Source organism: Leuciscus leuciscus, assembly GCF_965113295.1.
Source record: "Leuciscus leuciscus genome assembly, chromosome: 21".
Lineage (NCBI taxonomy): Eukaryota > Metazoa > Chordata > Actinopteri > Cypriniformes > Leuciscidae > Leuciscus > Leuciscus leuciscus.
Genome location: NC_138745.1, coordinates 19566386 through 19593114, shown reverse-complemented (window position 1 = coordinate 19593114; position 26729 = coordinate 19566386). Strand labels below are relative to the sequence as shown.

Here is a 26729-nt window from a genome sequence, read left to right as displayed (position 1 = left end):
AAGTTAGTGTAGGTAAAACACTACCTGGCTCAGAGGACACATCTCTGCGAGTATCACCGTTAGTGCAAGAGATGCGCCTAAAATGGGATAGTTCACCCAAAAACTAAATTCATCATTTACTCACCCTCATGTCGTTCCAAACCTGTAAGACTTTCGTTTATCTGCGGAACACAAATTAAGATATTTTTAATGAAATCTGAGAGATTTCTGTCCCTTCTTTGACAGTCCAACTACCACTTTTATGCTTTAAAAAGTCCATAAAGTGATCGTAAAACTGTTCCATATGAATTGAGTGGTTTAGTCAAAATTTTCTGAAGAGACACGATTGCTTTAAATGCTGAACAGATTTAATTTAGGCTTTTTTGGACAGCCTTATGTCCTGAAGGGGAAAAAGAATATCCATCAACCATAAAATTATACTTTATCTTACATATCTCTGTTCTATTCAGTGAATGAACACATGGCTAGTGATTGGCCTGAAGCTCTTTCTCCATTCCTGGTATGAGCTGAGCATAACATACTGAAGTCAACAGATGTTTATTTAATAAATCAAAGATGATTAAGAGTAGATATGGTATCCACCGTAGAATTTCTGTAACAGGCGCTTAAAACAGCCATGCTTTTACTTTAATGACTACAATCTTGCTTTTCCTCTTTGCTGAAACAAACAGCACCCGAGGCCAGTGAAAAGCCTGAGCAGACAATAGATGTGCATCATCAGCAAACTGACAGGTGGTTCTAGTCTTCTGATAAATTGCGAGGTAACGTGGCACTAATGTGCCTTGGGATGGTGTTATGCACAAGCGTGCAGTTTAGATCGTCAGATAGAATCTTACATTACACAGTTTAAACCCCAGATCATTGCTGGATCTGCCACAGAGTTGATTCTTTGATTTCATTCATAGAAATGAAGCTTCCTCAGTACGACTTCCTGTTTAAAAAAGAATAAGGAGAGATTTCCTTTGAGGGGTTGCATGCCGAACACAGTGTACTGCCTCCTCACAATCACAGGAACCATGGGACCAGCTGAGCCCTGCGCCCAGCCACTTCAACAACCCCCTTTTCCTTTCGGCCGTCTGACCCTCCACCGCTTTCTTGTCTGCTTTCTGCATCACACTGAAGTGATTTATTGTTTGCAAAATAAATTCAGGAAGAGATGAGAATTCCAGCTGAATCTCTTTTATCCACATGTAAAATATTTGTGTTTACAAGGCAATAGACAATGACTGGCTTTAATGTTTTCATATTATTTGATAAATGGCACTGTGTATACAAAATTGTTAATGAGAAAAAAGTAAAATAAAAACCCAGAGTAAAAATTGTGCGTTACACTAGCCTACTAGCTACACTTTAGCTACACTAGCACTAGCCTCTTTTTGAATGTTTTTAAAATAATTATCTTATGCTTGCTAAGGTAGGGCTGTCAAAATGGCTGGAAAATTTTATTTGAATTTCTTACTTAAATTATAATAATATTAGAATTATATTATAATTCTAAAAGACATACTTTGTGTTAGAGGGGGAAAAAGTACTGTATTTCCTCCTAAACTCATAAGACGGCGCATGACAGTGAGCAAATAAACCAAATCAAGCACCGCATTTTTTTTATCGAAATTAATTTTGTTGAAATGACATGACTTTGTTTAAAGTACGTAATGTTTTAAACAAACATTTAAACTGCTGGACCTCATCATGACATTCTTGAGAAAACATTGGGATGTGAAGACTGCTCAAGTTCTATGTTGTGGAGTTCTATAACAGCGGTTTCTTATACAACTTACAAATGACGTCAACAGTTTCGACTTTGATACATCAAAAAGCAAAGAAGCTCCACAAAGCACGTTTAAGATGTTTTGGTGTAAAGCGGCCTTTCGCTGCACACGACATTCAGGCACGACTGTCGGAATTCGCTGCCTAGTGGCTCTTTCAATGAATTTTCATGGTGATCGTACACAGCAACATAGGGAGAAGAGCTTGTTCTTGCTGCCTTGTAAATCTTCGCCATTAAAGGGTTCGTTCACCCAAAAACTCTGTAACCATTTACTCACCCTCAAAGACTTTCCCTCATCTTCCGAACACAAATGAAGAAGTTATAAGGAGATCTGAGAGATTTCTGCACCCAAACAAGTTGACAAAACTCAAAAAAGTTGAGGTAATCAGTTACATCAAAATTTGTAAGTTAAGAAATTCTCATTTGAAGTAAGCAGAACTGGCAGTTTTTTATTTTGTATTCATACGTTTTAATACATTTACCTTAAAGTTATCATCTCAACTTAAAAAAATTGGCTAGCTTTAGCTAATTCAATAAATGCTTACTTGTTAGTTGGTAACACAATGCTTTGATAACATTAGCATAGCATAGACATTGCTGAAAGATTATGGCAATATAGATCATTTCACACATCCGTTATCAAACCAAGCTCATGCTCCTCTCCTCACCATGATGGACCCTACAAAAAACACACACACAAAAAAAGAACTTTTGCCTCTTGTTCAATGTAATTAATTGAAATAAGCTAAAGTAACATGATTTTTAACATTTTTTAACAACTTATTTTAATTGTTCAATCAACCTAATATATTTAAAACTGAAGTTTACTTCATTAATTTGTGTGAAAACATGAATAATTTTTGTTGACATCTAACTGGGCAGTGGATCTGTAGTTCCCAGCATGCTTTGCAAGGGAATGCATTTGGAGGGTAAATTTAGGGATTAAAGTGTTATTTTATGTGTTTTTCAGTAAATGGAAAGATGTTGTTAGTCAATGTTAGTGTTTAATGTTCAGTTATGTTAGAAACTTAGAGGACTATCTGTAATGTTTTTTATTTTGTGGTTTCTATTATGCAGAAGAGTGGTGACTGTGTTTAGGCATGGGCACTTAGTATAAATGTATGCATTAAACCTAAGTAATATTTGTTGTTACTATGTAAAAAGTGGTTTTAATTTAAATGAACACAAGTATTTCACTTTAATTGAATGTAACTGTAGAGTAATTAGCTAAAATTATAATGATGGCAATTTAATTGACAGGACAAAAATTAAACGTATAGTTAACCTGACAACATGTTCTTTCTTAGACATGGCAAAACTTTATCTAGTAGGAAATTACAAAAATTTTTTTAGTAGTCTTGACTAAATGTATTTAAGTTCATACAACAAGATTAAAAGAGTAAATACAACAATAGGAAAATAAGGTCTGTGGTAAACATAACTCGTAACATAACATAACGTTTTTATCTACAACGTAAATCACACAACAAATTGAAAATGGTGTTATTTTTATTTTAAAAAACGTATAGCAAATTAGTATAGATTCCGTCGTCATCCCTGCACCACTCTCTAATCTTCAGTACCCCACTCCTTTACTTCAGACAAATATTTGTGTTGTGAAATGGGATGATGTGTATACGTGATGTTGTTCTGCTGTCATATTCATGTCATTAAAAAAGTAGCAAAACACTTTTAGTTAATGCCTTAATGTATACAGATACAGTTTACAGATTAGATTTTTTTTTTTTTTATGGTTTCGTGAAATTATCCATTTGAGTTACATTTGTGTTAATGTGTGTGCTGCTTACATATAGACACCAGACAGATGCTGTTTTCTGCAACAGTATCTTTTCTCCTTTCACTTGCACAAAAACAGATGTAGGCTAATATTCCTGGAAAAAACACACAAAAAAAAACACAATGGATGGAATACAAACAATGAATTGTGTGCAAGATTTTTTAAGCTCACCTCACTACTGTTTTTACTGTATTTTGATCAATTGGTAGACTATAGGCGTGCAGAGAAATCCTTTTTGCTGAGCTCTGGAAACCTTTTACTTTCAGTTCGTCTTTACATGTGACATCAAGAGCTTGATTCAGACACACTCAAGATGTTTAGAGTTCAATCTGGATTGGTTGAAGTCTTGTAGGCCTTTTTTCTTACCCTCCTGTGTTAATTGAAAGCAGCTGTCCTCCACTGTCACGAGGTTACAACTGTGCAGTTTTGGCAGGAGGAGGAAATGGGGCTGAGATTTGTGGGTAACATGGCAGACTAAAGGAAGACATGAAACTCTACAGAATCAGACTCTGTGTTGTGCTTTAACCACATTAGTCAGGCTCAATTAAGCTAATGCTGATCGTCTCTGCTTTATTGCTCCTCAATAAATACAATGGCAATAGTTGTTTTATTACTTTTTTTGATAACAAAAATAAAACGTAAAGTCTTAAAGTTACCACAATTAACTCTCAAGCCAGCTCTGGTAACAGATGTGATAGTAAATAATATAAATGACAAAAGGCATGCTTTTACATCTGGAGATTTTAGAATAATTGAAACAAAATAAAATTAATAATCATAAAAAGGAATACAACTCATTGGCTTTGGGCATGAGCATCCATGATTAGAATCGGCTAGTGTATAATATACGACAATGACAATAAATAATGCAATAAACATTAACTCACATAAAACAACATAAAATGTAACATAAACATCATATACATAACCACTGTAAGAAATTAATACATTTATTTAGCAAGGGTGTGTTTGTTAATTTTTTGTTATTTTGAACTTTCTATTCATCAAATAATCCTAAAAAAAATGTATGACTGCTTCCACTAGCCTAAATTATTAAGCAGCACAACAATTTTTTAAACATTGATAATAATAAGAAATGTTTCTTGAGCAGCAAATCAGGATATTAGAATGAAATCTGAAGGATCGTGTGAAACTGAAGAATGGAGTAGTGATGCTAAATTTGCCATCATTTCAAAATATATTAAAACAGAAAGCAGTTATTTTAAATTGTAATCATATTTCACAATATTGCTGTGTATTTTTGATCAAATAAATGCATCCGTGGTCCGCATAAGAGACGTCTTTCAAAAACATAAAAAAATCGTATCAATCCCAAACTTTTGAATGGTAGGCTATATAATGTAAGTAACTTTTACAATTGACCAATTATGTTATTGTTCCATTACAATCAGTAGTATTTAAATTAATTAGTTATAATTAAAGGAAACAAACCTTTATAATTTACATTTACTTTTATTATAATTATATAATTGTTATAATTTAAGGAAACTTGATATTTATGGTAAGTTACTGCCAAGACACTGGCAAAATAAGGTCTTAGCTGTAAACAATAGCATGATTACTGTCTTCCTCTTGGAGAACAATTAAGAGTGTACAGTGAATCTAATACTCTAGGTTATGACAGACAAGCTTACACTATTGTGTAACATGACATCCTCCATGCTTTCGAATATTACGTTGCCACAACAGAAGGTTCAGACTCAGAAACAGGCCTAACTCGACACACACACAGGAAACATTTCAGCAGTGTTTTATTGTCACAAACTGTTGTATGCTAGTTTTTATGTGAACTTGTAGCATCATAAATCCATTCGGATCATAAACATCCACCTGTTATCACTGGTTTTCCCGCATACTTCAGTATGTTTGATTGAACATACACAGTGATATCATTTCTGATCTTCTGATCTAATCTACAGTAGCAAACACTCAGGTAACTAACACTGACAAAACAATAAAAAGATAATTAAGGAGGACTATTTCTAGGTGAGGTCACACAACCTGTCTTCGAGTCATTGTTCTGAAACAGTAATGTGATAGATGTTTGTGTGTGAACTGAGCTGGTGTTGTCCTCTCACGTTCTCTCTGTCTCAGATAGAGTGCCATGGTCAAAGTTAGTTTACTATTAATAGGGCCTTAACTATTTGTTCACAAGGCCAGCAGTGGACTGCTAAAATTCCCTGGGAAAGTAAATGCCATTTCGGACAGCTGGTTTCATCAAACAGATTGTCAGCTGTTGGCTACTCCTAGACTTGGCCATTACTAGTGTCTACACTCTACAGCAGAGGTGCCTGGAGATCTACCTTCCTGCTGAGATCAGCTCCAACCCTGATCAAACAACTGAACCAGCTAATTCAAATCTTCAGGAGCACTTGATAATTACAGACAGGTGTATTGGATCAGGTTTAGGGGCAGTCATGACTAATGGTTAGAGAGTCAGACTGGTTACCTGAAGGTTGGTTGTTCAAGGCTACGTTTACACGTGGCCGGTTATTTTCATAAACGGACATTTCACCCTCTCCGTTTTCAGAAAAGTGTTCGTTTACACAAACCCGTGTATATGCCGCCAAGAGCATGCCAAACCTGTAGGTGGCAGTGTAACGAGAAGCTCAAGCCCATGTTAACCAATCAGAATCCCGAAAATATAGGTCGCACCTTTGACGCAGTGCAAGTTCTGTGGCATACTGTGACGTCGACTGCCTAAAACTCAGTTTTTCTCAGTTTACATGCAAACGTGCAAAATAGAGTTTTCCAAAATCTCCACTCTGGTCGGAGTTTTTAAAAAGAATCGTTTTCAGAGGCGAATTCTCCGTTTGCGTGTAAACGAGGGGCACAACCGAAGGGAAATGTCTCCGTTTTTCAAAATAACCATGTACGTGTAAACGGGGCCCAAGTCTCAATACTGGCAGGAAACGACTGAGGTGCCCTTGAGCGAGGCACCTAACCCCCAATCACTCCCCAGGCGCCAGAGCAAAAATGGCTGCCCACTGCTCCGTGTGTGTGTGTGTGTTCACTACCCACTACTCCTAATGTTTGTGCACTAACTTGCTTTCAATGTCTCAGAATGGCTCGATTTGCAGTAAATGTTGCTAACTTGCTCCATACAAACTCATCTCTACATCTGCTCTGAGTTTGTATCACATAAACGTGCATTTGGGGACGCAACATGTTTCAACCATTTTTCCATGTTGTCAGCAAAAGAGAAGCTTTAAAGTCCCCATGAATCAAAATTGAAGTGTTTTGTCTTTTAGTATGAATATGTTAGCCTTACCGTTATCTATAAGCTAGTGTGCTCCAAAACAATGATAATATTCGCATTTAGAAGATATAAGCATTCAAAACATAGTCTCTCACTTTCGCCAATATGGATCAGTGATTTTGATGACATCACTCTGCACTTTTTCTGTCCAATCAAATGTTTTCTAGAATCTGAAGCGTCCCGCCCCCTACACTATAAATAAACGCTGAAGCTGCGGCTAAAATCGGTCACTTGTTCACACTTTTACTATTTTCTACATAGTGAATGGCACAGTGCACTATGTAGGGGATAGGGAACGATTCAGACAGTGTAAATATGCTTTCCATTGGGGTGAATGAGTGATGATAGCACAGAGTGGATCATAGGCCTATGTGTAAAGTCGGCGCAGACCACAAAATGTATTGGACCCATTTGAATTCTGCACAGAATGCTGGGTTTTAAAGTGATATGGAGGAGATTAGGAGGAAACTGTGGCTTTACCGAGCTCAACGGCTCTTGCCGAGCTGTGAAATAAACAAAACGCTATTGGATATTTTAAAAAAGGGGACGAGCTGCTCGATATGTCCCATCCATGTTTTACTGTTTCAGTGGAAATTATGTCAACACATTAAATAATGATGCGCGTTTAATGGCACTTCAGTGGGCCTTTAAGGGCTTGTTGTGTTTTTCCACCAAAATAAAAGCTTAATGGTTTAATGTTTAAAAATGAAGAAATTAAAACAGCCTTAAATATTAGTATTGTAATTTTATTAGAGTGAAATTGTTTATTATTTTTAGTTAAAAATAACAATTGTAGTAATAATAATAATAATGTATTATTATTAATATACTGTCACAAAACTTTGGCCAAACTGTATCTTTAAATAAATATGGGATTTGTTTCTAATGATCTGTTGACTTCTTTTACAGAGCGGAGAAAACAGAGGTCCTCAGTGATGACCTGTTACAGGTGACTGCTTTCCTTTCCATCTCTGTCTCCTGTTCTTTGGCTCTTATCCATCTTACATTAAATGGTGGGAAACTAGTGAGTCACTGGTTTGGGAAAGGTGAACTCCTTTATGTCAAGCAAATACATTCCATGCAATTTATTTTTGTCACATTAGACAGAATGTTCTCTTCTGAGCGGTCAGCATAATGGCTTGCGTCACGTTGAGTCTTTTGGTCTCTTTATATGTGAAACTGTCCCCAGTGAAACAGTACTAAGTTTTGTTGCTATGGAAATTGTGCCAAAACAACCTTCTAGAAATCTAGGAACGTGATTCATTATCTGAACTTCCACCGATATCGTGTCCGCTAGCTTTTTTGACAGCTTGTTTGTCGCTCTTAGCCGGCTACGGCTAAAATTATCTCTGAGATGTTTGGACACATCAAGCGAAAATTATTCTGACATCCCTCCCCGTGGCACACACGTTTTTATTCTGGGTTCTGCATGGAGCTCAGGGAGGATCACAGCGGTTTCCCATCACCCCATTCTCAGCTGTCTGGACACCCATGTTACTTCAGGGCTTCTACACTCGTGCCACTCACAGATGCTTTCTGGGGACATTTTTGACAATCTTGAGCATCTGGATAGTGGCTCCCTTCCAATTTGAACAGCATCCAGTTTTTCCCTAATCGCTTGTCCGAACAGGACGTGCCTGCGGTTTTCATTTCGCCAGTGACTAATCAGTATTATAGTGGTGTTTCCCCGTATAATATGTTCCATTACAAAAAAAGCTTATTGTTTCTGTGTTTAGTCTGCCATTTGCTTGCCAGTTTTTGTCTGTGATGGCAACAGGCAAACATTTAAAGACCTCTCACACCAGATAATCCAAACAACTCCCCTCGAACAGGATCTCCCTCAGCAGAAAAAGCCCGGACAATAACAGTCAGTGATTCCCCTTCTCATGGGGTTCTCATGCCGGAGACGCCTGAGCGGAATGTACGCTTGACCCAGCTGCGTCGGGACGGCTGTGAGGGAATGTTATGACGTAAAGGAGGCAGAGAAGTGTGAGGAGGTGCTTATCTCCTCTCCCAGCCTGTGGAATTCCTGAACTGGGCTGTTTTTGGAACATGAGTCAGATTTTTTCTCTCTCTCTCTCTCTCATTCGGATCCTCACTGTTTGTTCAGTCATACCGCTCTCACAGTTCTGAAGTAACATTCTTTTCATGGTTGTTTTTAGGGCTGACATGTGTTCGAGCAGGCCCACCCTGCTCGCATCAAAAAGCTGACATGTCTGTCATGATGTTATTTTTCAAAGTCTTAGAGAGTGGACCTCTGCTCTGACAAAACTTACAAGATGACACCCGCACTTTTTTTCTGAACTTATCGCGGGTAGATTGTATAAGCAGCCTAAATAATGAATTAAAAAGTAAAAGCCAGTCAAATCCAAGATCAATACAACCGAACATTGTTCTTTGATCGTTTCACATTTTTTCAGGTCTTAGAGTTATGCATTATTAATATGATTTATCAGTTTATAAATGTTGGAGCAGTTCATTGATGGCCAGAAGTCGTCAATTCGTTCTAACAGACACAATTGTAAATGCTTTGTACACTGGCAGGGGGTCAAACAATCATATCAAGCTATTTCATTTTACCTGTAGTAATATTTGCAAAATACTTTTTGCTGCAGAACCATCCAACCAGCTCTGAGTATTAAAATAATAAAAAAATAATAAAAAAATATATTGCAAAATATTCATGCAAACATATGACTCGATTTCATTATTCACCATGCTTCATGGGAGTGATATGGCGGATATCACTCCCATGAAGCATTGTGAATAATGAAATCGAGTCATATGTTTGCATGAATATTTTGCAATATTTTTTTTTTTTTTTTTTTTTATTATTTTAATACTCAGAGCTGGTTGGATTGACACATCACTTTTAATTGTATTATATTTATTTATTAAATTAGTTATATTTGATTTAAATAATTAATTTTTAATTATTCTACAATTATTTGAAAAAATAAATTAAAAAAATTAAATTGTCTATTAAGATTATGAATAATTATTTGTTCACTCTTTTCGTTTTCTTTTTACTTTGTTAATCTATAGACCCTTTTCATGGACTGTGATGCGTTTCTATCATCAAATCTAGTAATTTAAAAAATCTTTCCAAATTTTTTTTCTTTTTTCTTTTTAGAACAAATGCAAAAATTATAGTCATCTCCCATTCACGGCTATAGAAGTTTACCCATGACTTCTTCTCAGAACCTGGAAATGTGAAAAGGGTCCATCATCATTAGCACCCCTTTTTTATATAACAGATAGAAGTAGAAAAAGAGGGTCTGGCCTGCATCTGTATTTTCTATTTATGGCATCCCAGTGTTGAGCTCACGCATCTAAATCTTAGTCGTCCCAATAGGGCAGATGAGTCATACTTGTCTTCTTTCTGTAACATACAGTAACATATCTTTTTCATGCCTCTAAAGGGAGTGGTGTAATAAATCGTGTTTGACCTTACCACTTCCTCAAGACTATGCAAAAATGTTCTTTTAAGTCCTTCCTATCAGCAACACTTGTTAATTGACACAAACTCCAAGGCTGTAACGTTAAATGTCTAGTGAAGGCTATGAGTTTCATCTCACCGAGGCATCATTGCTTTATTACATAACATGCCGTAGGCACTTTTTACAGGCTGTTTACTTTCACCACAATGCAAGCAGACTTTGCATTGAGCAGTAGCCACAGCTCAATATGGATTGTGGGTTGTTATTGATGTCTTGTTTTATCCTGCACAGATTGAGCGGCGTATGGAGTCGGTGCGAGTCGTTTCGCACAACACGCACAAAAGAATGACTGCGTGTTTGCAGGGGCAGATAGGCACTGATGCTGAGAAGAGACATGTAAGGGCATAACAGTGCTTATGACTGCACAAAATATCAGCCTTCACTTTATATTTGATCTGCTTTGCACGTAATGTGTCACAAACTCTCTGTGTTTCTGTCACAGAAAAAGCTTCCACTAACAGCGCTGTCACAGGCCATGCAGGATGGTGGGAGCCAGCTGGGGGAGGAGTCTCTGATTGGGTAATTGGACAACATCAACATTTAAATTGATTTAAATTGATTTCCTCTTAAATCTGGTTCTTTATTGTTTAGATTGTTAATGAAAAAACTCATTGGATAATACAAATGAGATAATTGTACAAAAGAACACTATAGACATTCAGAGCAGCGCCATGACCGGTATGAAAGCGAGGCTGTGAGGGATAGACTTAATATGTTTTCAATGGCATCCTCTGTAAAAAGCTGTATAAAGCTCCTAGATCACTTATAGTTTTCCACTGCTCGTGATGTCTGGAGCTCTATGTCTACTGAAGTTTCTTGGAAAGATATTTTTGCAGTGTTTCGTCAGAAGAACAATTCAAAAACACTTTAAAGGGATGGTTCGGAGTAAAATCAACCTAGGGTCCTTTGCACTATGACCTCGAGCCAAACCCCCTAATGGCTAATGGCACTAATGGATCTCTTCAGAGGGTTGTACTGTTATTTTAAAGGGATGGTTCGGAGTAAAATCAACCTAGGGTCCTTTGCACCATGACCTTGAGCCAAACACCCCCCCAGAAGCTTTTTTCCCCTTGGTTGAACATTATTAAAGTAAGAGCTTATTTAGAGATAACAGCCGGATGGCTTAGTGCAGGCACTAATGGATCCAAGGATGTATCTCGTAAATTACCCCACTAATAATGCCCAGAATGGTACCAAACTTCTACAGTAGAACAAATAGGTTCTGTACTCATAAAACGAGGCATTGGAAAGTTTGTAAGTACATCAGGAGTTTATTTAAATAACACTTTCTTGGCAGCTCATGCTACTTCTAACCCGGACGTCGACGTCACTTCCGTTATTTGGGAAAAGCACATAAAAGTCCTGGCAGAAAGCGTTGCATAAGGATGTGGTGTAACGACGCCCAGTTCCAGGAATGCACTAATATTTTGTTGGTAGTACCAGTTTGCAACAATTATTAGTTAACACTAAGTTGTTAACACTTCGGAAAAAATTATAATTCGTCGTTACACTACATCCTTATGCATCGCTTTCTGCCAGGACTTTTACGTGCTTTTCCCAAATAACGGAAGTGACATCGACGTCCGGGTTAGCAGTAGCATGAGCTGCCAGGCAAGTGTCATTTAAATAAACTCCTGATGTACTTACAAACTTTCCAATGCCTCGTTTTATGAGTACAGAACCTATTTGTTCTACTGTAGAAGTTTGGTACCATTCTGGGCATTATTAGTGGGGTAGTTTATGAGATACATCCTTGGATCCGTTAGCGGCTGCACTAAGCCATCCGGCTGTTATCTCTAAATAAGCTCTAACTTTAATAATGTTCAACCAAGGGGAAAAAAGCTTCTGGGGGGGTGTTTGGCTCAAGGTCATGGTGCAAAGGACCCTAGGTCGATTTTACTCCGAACCATCCCTTTAAAATAACAGTACAACCCTCTGAAGAGATGTATGTCTATCCCTCACAGCCTCACTTTTATTCCCATTAAAAATCAAAGATGGCTCTGCTGTGCATAATAAGGTCTATATTGCTGAGTCACACATTTAAAAAAAATCAACATAAGTGCAGATATATTAGAGGTTTTGTACATGTGTTATTGTGTCAGTGCACTTTTTAATTTCAAAAGTTTGGGGTCAGTAAGATTTTAGGAAATGAATACTTTCATTCAGCAAGGATGCATTAAACTGATAAAAAGTGACATTAAAGACATTTTATTTCTATTTCAAATAAATGCTGTTCGTTTGAACTTTCTATTCATCAGTAAATATTTTAAAGAAAAAATATTTAGCAGCACAACTGTTTTCAACATTCATAATAATAAAAAAAATGTAGGGTACATTTACAAATAGAAACGTTTTTCCTCAGCGTTTTTCGTGTACAGACGTCAACGTTGTCAAAATGATCATTGTCAAAGTGTATTGAGGCTGTTGTCGTGTAAATGAACGGCCAAAACTCATGAAAAGTCTACGTTTTTAGTTGATAACGGTGTAGTGTTAATGGCCCCTTGGAATGATTTCTGAAGACTGGAGTATTGACTGCTGAAAATTCAGCTTTGCCATCACTGAAGTGAATTATACGTCAAAATGTATTAAAACAGAAAACACTTATTTAAAATAATAATAATATTTCACAATATTAGTTTTTACAGTATTTTTTATTTCAAAAAATGCATCCTTGATGAGCATAAGAGACTTCTTTCAAAAATCTTACCAACCTGGTAAGTCATACAACCTCAAACTTTGATATTCAGTTTATATTCAGTATCTTCTGTGCAGAAAAATGATGGAGATGTGTGGAGATGCCGAGAACAGACTGGCATCTGAGCTAATGCAGCACGAGGTGATCATTGAGAAGGAGATCTTAGACCCCCTCAATCAGCTAGCAGAGGTACGGACTATGCATGCTAATTTCCAGCCATTCATTGGTTATCGGACATATGATCATAATTATCAATCTGGGCCAGAATTTTTATATCGATGCATACCTAATCCTATTGATTTGTCAGGTGGACATTCCTAACATCCTGAAACAGAGGCGACAGTTAGCCAAGCTGGTTCTGGACTATGACTCTGCCCGAGCAAGGTGACGTTTCTATCATACATCTATGTTTCATTATATCGTAACTCTAATTTTACCCAGTTCACAACTGAATCGGTTTCTTCATAGGTGGTTGCAGGCAACCAAGTCGATAATCTCAGGAACAAACACTCAAGCACTGACAGCCAAAGCAGACTTGCTTAAAGAAGAAGTCGACGAAGCTATGAACAAAATGGAGCTGTGTAAGGTACTGATGTGCAAACAAGCTTAAACATGCCTTTCTCCTTATGAGTCGCTCGGTTATGGATTTTACACCAGCGTTTGATAGCAGGGGCGTAAGAACGATCTGAAAAGTGTGGGGGAGGGGGACGCATCATACACCTCCTCTGCTTGGTTCATGAATACTAATTAGATGACAACATTAGCTCAGTTGTTCTAATTGATTTTGCTGGAAGGAAAGTAAGTGGGTAGCCATGGGAGGATTGTTCGGCCAAGCACAATTCAATTCTCAAAATATAATGTTTAATATAAGTGATGCTTTCAGAAGTAAGGGGTGAATCTTGAGATTTTAGATTTTTCTAAAAGTAATATTACACTATTCTTTAATTGCTTTTTAGCAAGGATGCATTAAATTGATCAAAAGTAACAGTAAATACATTTGTAATGTTACCAAAGATTATTATTTCATATTAATTATTAATTATTAACTGTTAACTGTTATTATTACCGAACTTTTGAATGGTAGTGTAGGTGTATATTTTATAAGTGAATATTCAAAATCCACTTTCGTTTTTATTAAAAACCTTGATTTCTGAAGTCTGTTCAATGAAAACCGTGGCTCTTAGCCCACAATTTTTTTCTTTGTCAAATGGCAAGTATGAGATTTCTTATCACAAATCAGTCTCAAATAAGACCAGACATCAATCTGTTAAATCCAAAATTCATCTGGCGGCGGCTGAACCATCGAGCTGCTAGTCAGCCGTATAATGACTGATTTATGATGCAGCGGTTGTTATAACTGCAAAAATCTGATGTGTAATCAGTGTTGTAATCATAGAGAATTTTTTCTTTCTGACTGAAAAGTCATTTTTGGTAAGTGGAGACATGAAATAAGGTCTCAAACCTGCATCACCCGCATGAGCAATTAAGACTCAGCGTGTGTGTTCCTGTACAGTACGGATTGATTGCCAGGGAACACATTACTGATACAATGTATAGCTTGAGTACAAGTCAATTTGAATAAAAGTATCTGCCAAATGCATAATGGATTGTGTCAAGAGCATGTGGTTTAAACACTTTGCTTGTTTCCTGTAATAACCAATTTGAATCTGCACAGTCAGAATCATACCAATAGTTTCAATCATGTTCATTTTTTTTTAAGGATCAACTTTCAGCAGACATGTACAATTTCTTCTCAAAGGAGGCAGACTATGCCCGCTACTATGTAATGGTAAGAAGCATTTTGTTTTTCATCCATGGGTTCAATAACTCAGTTTTGCTATGTATATTCATGTTCAGTTCCATGTTTTTTCTGCCCATTGTTCATTCTGCTGTGCGTCTTTCCTCGATGTCTTCTCTGTTCTCAGTTATTAGAGGCACAAGCTGATTACCACAGGAAATCTCTCACCTTGCTCGAGAGCGTCCTGCCAACCATTCAAGCCCAACAAGGTGACGGCACAGTTTCTTATTGCTGTGTAACTGAAATAACTACCAATGAAACCTAATTCAGTGACCAATAGGCATCTGCAAAACTGCATATTTTCAGAATCGATGACTAGTTGTCTAATTATAGTTCGAAACAGAATTTTTTTGTCAACATATTCACATGTTGCTCCTGACCTGTATGACTTTTGTTGTGTAGAACATTGAACAAGTTATATTAAAGAAGGTTTTTACTACGTTTGTCCATGTAATTAAAAGTGAATGGGGTCCAAAATCAACATTAAAAAAAGCATTAAAAAAATATTTTGAAAAGACATTTTTCAAAATATCTTTTGTGTTCTGCAGAAGAAAGATAGTCATACTGGTTTGTAATGAAAAGACGGTGAGTAAATGATGACTCAACTTTCATTTTTGAGTCCCTTTAAGGAAGCCTTGTGTATTTAAAGGGATAATGAAAGTTCTGTCATCATTTACTAACCCTCATGTCGTTCTGAACCTATATGCATTTCTTTCTTCTGCTGAACACAAAAGGAGATATGTGAAGAATGTTGAATACCTAACAGTTTTGGTTCCCATTGTCCATACAATGGAAGTCGATGGTAACCAGATCCGTTTAGTTACCAACATTCTTTAAAATGTGTTCCACAGAAGAAAGTCATACAGGTTTGAGGGTGAGTAAATGATGACAGAATATGATTATTTTTGGGTGAACTCTGTTTAAGCTGGTTTCATAAAAGACGTCTTTTTTCCACATTTAAAAGACATACAAATACAAACACACTATTTAAAGCACTACTGCTGAAAATATAAGAACTAAAAAATATTGTAGGAAAATCTAGATAAACTATTAAACTGAGTAATCATCTGGTTGGTTGTTACATGAGTTTTGGACATCGTGACCTTCCATAGCGACTAATGTAGATATATCAAACGGAAACCATGTGAATTTTGCCTGATGATGTGTTCCAGTGATTTTCTGTGCAGTCCTCACGGGCGCTTAATTGTTTTCGTTCTCATTTGTGCCCATAAATCTGGCACTTGAGTGCTATAAATTGTTGTGATGGTTTCCTGCGAGCACACGTGAGGCAAACAGACTTGATGTCCCAGCATGTGGCCCATGAGTAATATTTCTCACATCTCACCCACCTGGTTCATCAGCTTTTTTCAGAAATGGTAAGAACGAATAAAGAGGAAAAAAGAGCTTGAAGTGGACTTAACAGCAGGATGTAGTATTTAGAGTCTTGAAAGCAGATGAATCAGAGATGAATGCTCCCTCTATAATTCACATCTTTTAAAAAAGGGATGCTTTCAATTCATTGATGCTGCTAGTAACTAGTTATTTATGTTTTCCTGACAGATTCGTGGACTGAGAAGCCAGCGTTTGGAACAGCTCTGGACGAGCACCTGAAGCGCAGTGGCAGAGAGATCGCACTGCCTATAGAGGCCTGCGTCATGATGCTGCTGGAGACTGGAATGAAAGAGGAGGTACGGCACGACCGAAGCGTTTAAACAATGCATCAGTCATACAAATCAAAACCTCTTTGGGCGTTAAAAACTACTGTCAGGATTTACAATACTAAAGACACGCAGTGAAAAATTACCGCTGAAAAGGCAATGGAAGAGAGCATTTAAATGAATCATGCAAGGTGATTTACTAAGGTTTGCGATAGTCAAATTACTGGTATTTGTGTCATTATTTACTGGCTCATAAAAAGCATGTCTTAAACCAGACGCTAATTTGCACTCATTTGCGGTCATTATGGAAATGATCCGACTGTGTCTGTGTTCTTTAATTTGCGCATTGTCAGTAGATCACGCACATAGGCACTTTTCCCATAGGCTCCTATAGGCACTTTTTTGGAATTGCACGCTCATACTAATTTATCCTGTTTACAAAATCTGGCCCAAGAAGTTTATATCAGTGGTACCATTTTCATAATTGTGACCGCACTGTCTGTTTACAATGTCTACCATTGTAACAGATGTTTACATCTACCAATGTCTTTATACAGTGTAGAGAGAGAGAGAGAGTATCTTACAGTAAATATAATTATTGTAGTAATTGTTATTTTGGAATTACTAAATGATTTGAATAACTTTAATGTACTTGAAATGTGCATGAAGCACTAGGAAAATACAAGTATCGGATCGGGACTCTGTACCGACAGATACTCGGTTTTCAATGACTCGGATCGTAGGCACAAAAAACTTGATCGGGACATCCCTAATTGATCTACCACAGAAATGTTTTCCAGGCTGTTCAAGGCATATCGGCAAATGCTTTTCGTTTTGTATTGAACCACAATAGAAGTATTGTTCAACTTTTACATGTGTCCACATTGTACTGACATCTCAAAAAAGAAAGAAAAAAAGTCTTAATTATCATGTTACTGCAACTGTCAAATAAATATAATAGTATGTTAGAAGATGAATTTAGGTCTTGGCTTTCTAATAGACTAAATATACCTGAAAATATGCTCTTTAATTTCGTCATTCTCCAGGGGCTTTTCAGAATAGCTGCAGGAGCCTCTAAACTGAAGAAGCTGAAGGCAGCTCTGGATTGCTCCACCTCACAGCTGGAGGAGTTTTACTCCGACCCACATGCCGTTGCTGGTACAGCCTGTTTTGTTGTATGTATAAGTAATGTGTCATTCGCACTTAATGAATGTTAATTTGGAATCGTACTCTCCTGGTTTAAGGGGCATTAAAGTCGTATCTCAGAGAGCTGCCTGAACCTTTGATGACTTACCAGATGTATGATGAGTGGATACAGGCATCCAAGTAAGCCATCTTGCAGTACTTTACATAAAGGTTTAAAGGAATCATGTTTGTGTTGCTAATTACTGTGCTTTTACTTTAAGTGTCTCTGACCCAGACAAGCGGTTACAGGCTTTGTGGGTTACCTGCGATCAGTTACCAAGAAACAACAAGGCAAACTTCAGGTAGGTTTCAGATAAATCTGAATGTGAAATGTAATAAGTTTGTGCATATTATTTCCATATGCATATTGCCATCCAGACGTATGAATCTACACAGTTTAGAAACTAGGACCTAGGAAATAAGATATTATTATATTAAAAATAAATAAGAGTAAATATTAAAATAATAGTAAATAAAGTAACTAATAAATTGTAAATACATTTCTTCTTAAAATCTTTTTTTCCCAGTAAAATATTAAGACTTAATATTTAAGAATGTATCTTGAATATCATTCTGCTGAAACCGCTGTTTCTGAACTCCCTGAAACGTCTCAGTTGTAGTCTTGAGTTTTCTTCTGGGAACGTACAGTACACATCATAATAGAGAGGTGCTGCAACAATGTAAAATATGTGAACAAATAATGTTTTTTCTATTCTATTAGAATCTAATCCAAACTTTGAAAAGGGCATGAAAGGTCCCCTTTAAGACAGGACTCAACAACAAATGCTAGACTAAGATATTCTTCTCCGCTCCTTATTCAAACAACTAGTGCTTTATTTACAGTCCCTGCATTGCAAGCAAGCAGAGACATCCAAACTCCGTGCGGCACTTCATTCACTATAGAAGCGCTTGGAGTTTTGACTGACAGTTTAATTTAGTCACAAGCTCTTTTAAATGCTTTTCATTGGTTAGAAGTTTGAAAAACCCACACACAGACATAAAGGGTGATCAATAATAATGACTTATAAGAAATAAAAATGATACAAAAATATGGTGAAAACCTATTCTTTTTGATAATATTTAGATGTATTTAAAATATATATATATATATTTTTTTTCTAGTGTATAAACAAAAATGTTCTAACACCAGCAGATCAGTGAAAGAACTTTTTAATTATAATTTAAGACCATGTGTGCAAAGTTTATTTCCTTTAGAATCCTGCTTTCCCGTTAATTACAACAACAGAGGAATTCCAGATGGTGATTAAAAATTGTTTTTAAATTGCATTCTTCTGATTCTGGAATTTGCTCTGTTTTGCAGATACCTTATTAAGTTCCTTGCAAAGCTCGCACAGGAAAGCGACGTTAACAAGATGACCCCCAGCAACATAGCCATTGTCCTTGGACCCAATCTACTGTGGGCCAAAACCGAGGGGTCAGAATATTCTGCAATGTCCAGCAAACACGTTAACTTATTTAATTGTGCCTTTTTCTAAACGCTCTTCTCTTTACCCACAGGAGCCTAGCAGAAATGGCTGCTGCAACCTCTGTCCATGTGGTTACTATTATTGAACCCATCATTCAGCATGCAGATTGGTTTTTCCCTGAAGGTAGGGGCCATAAAGCTTTAAATATATGGTATTTTCCAATGAAAAAAAGTATTGCTATCAGTTTTAAGATTAACCTGTTTATTGTTATTCCTTCAGATGTGGAATTTAATGTATCAGGCATGTTTTCGATGCCCGCACCACTTCCAAACAACGTCAACCACCTGACCCCGCCAGATTATGACTCGGGCACCATAGAGAGGAAGAGACCTGGCAGCATGGTGGGCCCAGATGGTGAATTGCCCCGGAGAGACAGGTAACACACAAATTTCACACACATTTTTTATTAACAGTTTGATTCCCTGAATCAGTCACACTGGTTATTTCCTCTTGCTTTACAAAGATATGCAATTAAATTGATTAGAATCAGTTTAGATTGATCAATTCACTTTGATTGAGCAATTAAAACAGCGGATTAGATTACATTCACCGTTAACCTCTGGGGTATTGTCAGTTCTACTGATAAATCTCTTGCTTTTCCCTTTTAACCCTGCAGTATGTGTGATGTGAGTGGGGTTTCTACCAATGCAGATTACCCTCTTGGTTTCTGTGGTGTCGCTCTCCTGGGAACTTATTAGCACTAGTGGTGTCTTTGCTGTCTTTTCTTTCTGTAGCTCTGCTAATAAATTAATGGACCACAATCCTCGTAGAGGCAATACTGTACCTAGAAAGCAGCACGCTTCACCTGGCTTCCAGCCCCCGCTGCCCCCAGTGGAGGCTGCAGGTAGTGCAGGGGGTCAGTCTATGACTGAACTCTTGCTCCAGCAGCCTGCACATGCGGGCATGGGCTTAGAGAGCTGCCAGCCCGGGCTGGCGCTGGGGATGGCCGCTCTGGCAGCAGCACAGCAGCTTCTAGCTCAGCATACTGAGGAGATCAGGTAAGACTCCTGCAATGTGCCGGACCAGTGCAATGCATTAATGAATCAGCCAAGCATGCACACGGAGATGCTGTGGAGGGACAAAACGGGTCTTTTAACTCTCTGGCTTTTCAGTAACCGATGGCAATTAGCTATGATTGATGAATTTATGAAGGTGTCTGATAACAGGGGAGTTCATGAGATAAACCAAGTAGTATTCGACTGGTCATGTGATCTAATCATGTCTGTCCCCATTCTCTTACTCCGTTTAAAACAAAACAGCTTTTATTAGGCTACATTGTCTGACAGATAAAATAAGCAAAAATTAGTTTTAAATGTTTGACTTAAGTGTAGCACTTTTCACAGTATACATTGTTTACACGAAATCAAGCATTTGAGAATGCTGTATAGTAGTTTTACCCTACACAAGCAAGTATGCGGAAAATTTGGACATGCTTATAAAACCAACTTCATATAAAGAGCTGTGTGATAATACAGTTTACATTTTGCAATGAATCAATGATATAAAGTCACACTATTCTGTATTGTATATTGCTAGACCTAGAAAAGTCATGTAAATTAATAAAATCATTTTAGTAATGGTTTTTAATGGTTTTCACTTTAAAAAAAATAACTGAATGGCTATGGCTTTAACCATTTCAAACGATTTAATATTAAAATATTCCGTCAGAAAAGGCTTAAGTTCGTATTTATTTGCAGTTTGCATTTTGTGGAATGTCAGTGTTGTGGAATGTTATTAAATAATATTTGTTGATTTTTCTCTCCGTTTGCTTAACAGCTCAAAGAACCGAGACCCTGCTTCAACTCCTCCAGCTCAGAGAAATGGCACTGGAGGATCAGGACAGCTGAGTGTGGGGACGCCTGTGGCTGGATCTACAGGACCCAGTCCTCACATGGCTCGCAGAGGTCAGTGGACTTTAGGCTCTGATATGCTTACAGCACAGTACTTTTTCAGTCTTCCCTTGGAGGTAAAAAGAAATTTGAAATGCCTGATCAGTGATATATTGTTAGTGAACGTCCCAGCACCACCCGCGTTTAGCTGAACCTGTAAATATGCGCTGGATGCTTTCCTCTCAATAACAAAATAAAAATGTAACAAAAATGAGAGTGGTGAGAAGATCAGTTTTAGAAGTCATCCAATCATAGTGACATGGATATGTTTGCACCATCTCTGCGATTCGGCACTCCAGTCAAGTCACGTCACGTTTATTTATATAGCACTTTACACAATAGATTGCTTTAAAGATAGCAGCCTAAAGCCGGGCTCAAACTCAAAAAAAGTTTTGAAATCTTATATTATTGTGAAATCTGGTTGCATCACGCACATAAGGAGAATCTTCACAGATTGTCTTTTTTCAAATCTCAAACCTGCACATGCAAGATTATCATGCTAGATTTAGCACCTCACGGGGAAGCGGATGTAAACAAAATGGATACTGTGTCGCGGCAACTTGCTGTAGACATTATAAGAGCAGTCGTGTTGTTGCCACATTTTGACCAGCCGTTCCTCCATCTCTGTCGTCCACCGGACCTGTACAGCTGCTTGTTTCGCGGTTGACATTTCAAAAGTTCCGTCACTTCCGTCTCCTTGTAGACTTGTCTCTCATTGGCTATTATGGAAGTAATCATCCCGATGTAAAATCCTAAATATCAAACAAGTTTTATAATGTTGCGAGCAGATCGAGAGGTTTAAGATTTGATCTGTAAATGCGTCACATTACCAGATAATCTGGGCCAAACATCGTAACTGACCGATCCCTTGAATGCAATTTATTTATTTATTTATTTTTCTCCTAATGTCGGGAGGGGTAAATCGACCTGAAAGTCCTGTAGTCTGAGCCTGGCTTAACAGTATTAAACATAAAAAACAGTGTCAGTGTCACATTCAATTAGAATTACAATTTTAACTTAACTATAAATTTAACTACTTAATTTAACTATAAAGCAGCTCTTCAGCGTCTGACCTCTACAGACCAAAAAAAAACAAATGAATCGGAGAAAATTTCCACATCAAAGAAGGTAGAGCCCCAGGAAAGTTTGGGGCTTTCGTACTTCAAAACAAACTTCAAGATGACGTCACAACAGTTCGTTCTTCGATTTCACTTGAAGTGTATCAGGGACTTTACATGAAAGCAGCTCAGAACCCCAGAAAGAGCTCATTTGAAGTTCTCTTTTTATTTATAGGTACAAAGAAGCCGGCCCCGGCTCCTCCTAAACCAGCCAACCCTCCACCAGGCCAACCAACCAATCAGTCAGTACAGCAAACCTCTTCAGGCACCCCTCAGTCCCTCAGCCCCTCCCCTAGACCACTTTCTAGTTACTCTCCCACCAATCTGAGCCCCCCACAAACACAGGCTCAAACAAACGCGAACCCTCGTCGCTATTCGAACATCCAGCCTCCCATTCAGGCACCCAACCATCCACCCCCTCAGCCTCCCACACAGGCCACACCCCCTCCCCAACCCACCGCTCCTGGTGACCCCGGAGAAGACCCCTCCCCTCCAAGCACTCCCACTCCTCCAAGCACCCCTCCGCCCACAGCATTGTTTCACGACAGTCCCAGTCCCACGGCTCCCCCGGTGTTCCAGTCAGGATCGCTTCCTCGCCCGAGGCCTGTGCCTAAACCACGCAACAGACCTACTGTTCCCCCTCCGCCCCAACCTCCAGCCACAGGAAGCGACAGCAATGGAATTTGCAGCGCTGCCTTCAAAACAATGGGTGAAGCTCTTTTATTTCCGTCACACTAGCTTCTGTTTAACAGCATGTTTGTTTGCATTTCTGTGAGGTTTCAGGGCACACGAAGGCTGTGTCTGAATGCTGAAAGTAAGGATACGGATAAACCCAGTCTGAATCCAATGTTTGATCAACATTCTGTCTGCTAAGATGCCTTTATAAGCCTTTAGAAATGTAGTTGCTGAATCAAAAAAGAGCTGACAATTCTCACTTCTCGTACCAGCAAGATATCTCGTTCTTTTTTTGTTGATGAAGTGGATTCAATTGTAATACCACTGCTTTTACATAAAGATAGTTCGTTTTTTAGTAGTTTAATTAAGACATGATTTCACATCAGAAAGCCTATACAGAGATTACACTGTATGAATGAATGTGTCCTGCTCTTAAGTTTAACAGCAGTTTAAAATAAAAACAATATAAGAGTTAACAGACTAACATTTTAGAATTGCACCACCTGGCTGTGAAAACATTTGGTCGCTTCATTGTCGTGAGAGCATTTTGGTATGTATCAGTAGTGACTGAAGATTTACCCTTTTCTGCCTAAAGTTCCCTTGTAGTCAATAATTATATCCCTTAAAACTCATCTTTGATCACCAAAATGACATTTAAATGTTTGTTCCTTAAAAAAAAAAAAAATCTTCATGCCTTAAAATATCTTTAATGTAACTCTACACCCTTGCTTTTTTAGTATACGCAGTTCTATGAATTTGCTAATTAGCCCCGCCTCCACTCACTCACACCAGCTCAAAGATCCAGTTACAAGGTAGTTTGTGACGTCAGAAACACCAGTGATTTCAAACCGCGTTTTTGAGACTGTCTTTGGTTCACTTCAGTTTTAACGAGAGAAAATACTCAGCAATGGTGTTGACTTTTGAATTTGTACATGGTTTGTCTTAAAGCATATTAAAAACACCACATAGACATAAAATAACATTAAAAGCTTGATTTTCACCACAGGGGGTGTACTTTAATACTTAATTTTTTTTAAATAAATACCATGTCAAGTAATAAATGGAGCCAATTGATAGGTTTCTAAAGAATAGTGCCCAAAACTGCATTAATACACTGCTTGCTATGGCTTAATTAACAATTTGTTCATGTAAATATTAAGTAATTCAGCTATTTGTGCTTTAGTCAGATGTGTTACAGAATATTTAAGTGGGGATTCAAACTTGCAACCATTTTGAAAAAATCACCGTTTCTTAAATGAAGACAGCCATGAATATTAGTTTTGTAATTTTAATGTTGTTCTGTAAAATAATAATAATAATTGTTATTAATAAATTAGTAATACAATTTTATTTTAAAGGACAATAGTATTATTGCTATATTAATATATTTCTTCACTGGTTTGTTTAACTTGTGTAATTTAATAATAAATTATTATTATTATTATTATTGTATAGTCATGTTTTAAAACAACTTTGTTAATATGGCCATGTGTTTTTTTTTGTTGTTGTTTTATTCGCTTTTAAAAAATATAAATATAGAGTCTAGGGTGAATTATATCCTCATGATTAAATTGACTGTCAAAGTTCATGTTAAAAAAACTTCCTGGGGTTGTGCAAAAAAACTTAGGCTTAAAAAAATCTCACTTCTGCATAGCGGTTATTGGAAACTTAAAAATAATGGGTATCATGTTGGTTGTAAAATATTGGTTGTTCTCTTCCTGTCAGCATGGCGTCACAGCAAGTCAAACAGCATTTCCATTCATTAGTTCTGTTTATCTCAAACAAGCTGAATGATTTTTATTACTAACAATCCATTAATCTGTATGGTCTAACATCCTAATCTTGTGTCTTGCAGATTCGGGGATGACATTTAAAGCACTTGGTCGAGTTCTTATTCCTGACATCGCTGTTGAGAAGCCGGTTACCCATCTGAAGGACTCAGACCTTGACACAGAGAGCACCGTCCTGTAAAGATGGCCTTGACCCTGACACCCTTTCCCTTAACCAAAGGTTTGCCAAAGGGCTGCTCTTCTCACATTACCAAAGTGTTTATCATCTTGGCTGTACTTCTCAAATATCCTACACTTAAGACAATCAACAATCCCAGTGGCACCAGGGATACAAACGCCCCAAGATGTAGCATGTTTATTTAAAGCTGCTGATGACAGCAAAAAAAAAGAAAAGGCCTGAATTGCATGAGGAACTAGGTCTGTATAGTGATGGGCGAATTTGGTGAACAAGAAACTGAATTGATTGTTATTGAGGTACTTTGAGGTGAGTCTTAAGTGGCCTTAGCTAAACAAAGCAAATACTCTAAAGAAAAGGTGAAAGACACTAAATCAAATGCAAAAACTCTGGCTTTTTGTATAGCTTGTGACTGCAGGTCTCCAGTCAGCCAATACAGTACATTCCTTCTTTTCATTTGCAAGCCTTAATATTCCAGTTTGGATACTACTTACATGCAATACATTGGTTTAAAGTATACAAATGCTGAATGATTCATTTTCTGCCTTTCACAGCTGATGTTTTCATAATTTTGGGGCATTAATATGACTGGACCTAAATATATGTGGTAGAGCGCCACTCAGCTATGTGTAAAAGTAATCCTGACTGGTGCGTATGTGAAAGAGGCTATATGTTATTGGACATGTGATTTGCTAAAATTAGAGTTAAAGTGTGCCGCTGTCAGTTTATGTGATGGAAAAGGTCAAAACATGTGCTTTAGTGATATCCTGGTTTGGAAACCTTATGTTATGGCTTTGTTTGTATGTTTACCAGGCCTTGACAAGGATAGCTTTGTATTTCCCTCCTTTTATCCCAGATATGGTACCAAAGTGGGGGAAAATGTGCCACTTGGATGTTATTCTTACTGTATAATAGCTAAGAGCAGACATTATTGCTTACATTTTTCCTCCTCGTCTCCTATTCTATAAAGTCTCCATTACAAGTATTAAAAAATAATTCGAAAAAATAGTTTTTACTGATATTGCAACTTAACCATTTTGACAAGATCACAAGAATGAACCCCAGTGGCGATTATCATCGGCCTGTCAATCATGTGATGATGTTTGATGAATTGATTCATCACGTTCACATGATTCCGATCGATTCTCAAGTGAGAGAAAAATGTAGGCGATCGTGCTCACTGTTAGCTTTTCTTTGTACATTTTCCTTGCCTTTACCATGCTGCCTTACCCAAGTACACTTACAAGAGTTATTTTACCAAGGTTTGGAAAGTAAACTGACTTCACACTTATGAAACTAAAGGTTGATGGTGCGTTTGAAGTTCAGAGGCTTCATGTCAGAAGACTTTATAAAAAAAAAGCTAAATAAATGCCTTGTATTACTGCTTCAAAGTGAAATAAAAAAAAGTGAAACAAGAACTGATCTTTCAGTGTTTCATTATGTAGTTGTTGACTTCTCAGATGTAACATTTACATTCAGTTGAATTAAATGTTATATGCTCATTAATTGAATAACCTGAATACATCTGAACAATGTCAGTCTGTCTTCTCTACTCATATAATTACATTCTACTCATGTACTGTACATTCTTTTTACATGCCTACTTACAAAATAAATAGTTATTTTATGTGACGAAAGAAACCATAGTGATGAGAAGCAAGTACTGAGCACGGCTTTAGGCGATCAGCTTCCTATCTACTAGAGCAGTGGTTCTCAACTCCAATCCTCGGGACCCACTGCTCTGCACATTTTGTATGTCTCTCTTATCTGACACACTCAGTTCAGTTCATGGAATCCCGGAATCGCGAGCATGAGCGCGCATACGTAGCGCGCGCGCGGCAGAGAGAGGGAGCGAGAGACCTTGCGTGTGTGTGCAGAGCAGCCGTCATTTATCAGAGGTGTGTGTGTTT

At 37.5% G+C, this 26729-nt stretch overlaps 1 protein-coding gene across 2 annotated transcripts in view; it reads left to right on the top strand.

Annotated features, from left to right (window-relative positions):
• Positions 1–26237, top strand: part of arhgap17a (Rho GTPase activating protein 17a) — a 30830-nt gene extending 4593 nt beyond the window's left edge. The window contains exons 2-20 of one of the 2 annotated variants that reach the window (XM_082152720.1): positions 7759–7798; positions 10581–10685; positions 10792–10868; positions 13122–13233; positions 13352–13428; positions 13513–13630; positions 14765–14833; positions 14970–15051; positions 16403–16530; positions 17547–17658; positions 17745–17826; positions 17907–17987; positions 19007–19120; positions 19204–19295; positions 19392–19548; positions 19907–20170; positions 20949–21076; positions 22355–22888; positions 24710–26237. In XM_082152720.1, the coding sequence (XP_082008846.1) occupies positions 7759–7798; positions 10581–10685; positions 10792–10868; positions 13122–13233; positions 13352–13428; positions 13513–13630; positions 14765–14833; positions 14970–15051; positions 16403–16530; positions 17547–17658; positions 17745–17826; positions 17907–17987; positions 19007–19120; positions 19204–19295; positions 19392–19548; positions 19907–20170; positions 20949–21076; positions 22355–22888; positions 24710–24825 (2488 nt within the window). In that variant the 3' untranslated portion in view covers positions 24826–26237. The remainder of the gene's footprint in view (positions 1–7758; positions 7799–10580; positions 10686–10791; positions 10869–13121; positions 13234–13351; positions 13429–13512; positions 13631–14764; positions 14834–14969; positions 15052–16402; positions 16531–17546; positions 17659–17744; positions 17827–17906; positions 17988–19006; positions 19121–19203; positions 19296–19391; positions 19549–19906; positions 20171–20948; positions 21077–22354; positions 22889–24709) is intronic. The other variant, XM_082152721.1, reaches the window with a different exon arrangement.
• The last annotated feature ends 492 nt before the right edge of the window (positions 26238–26729 follow it).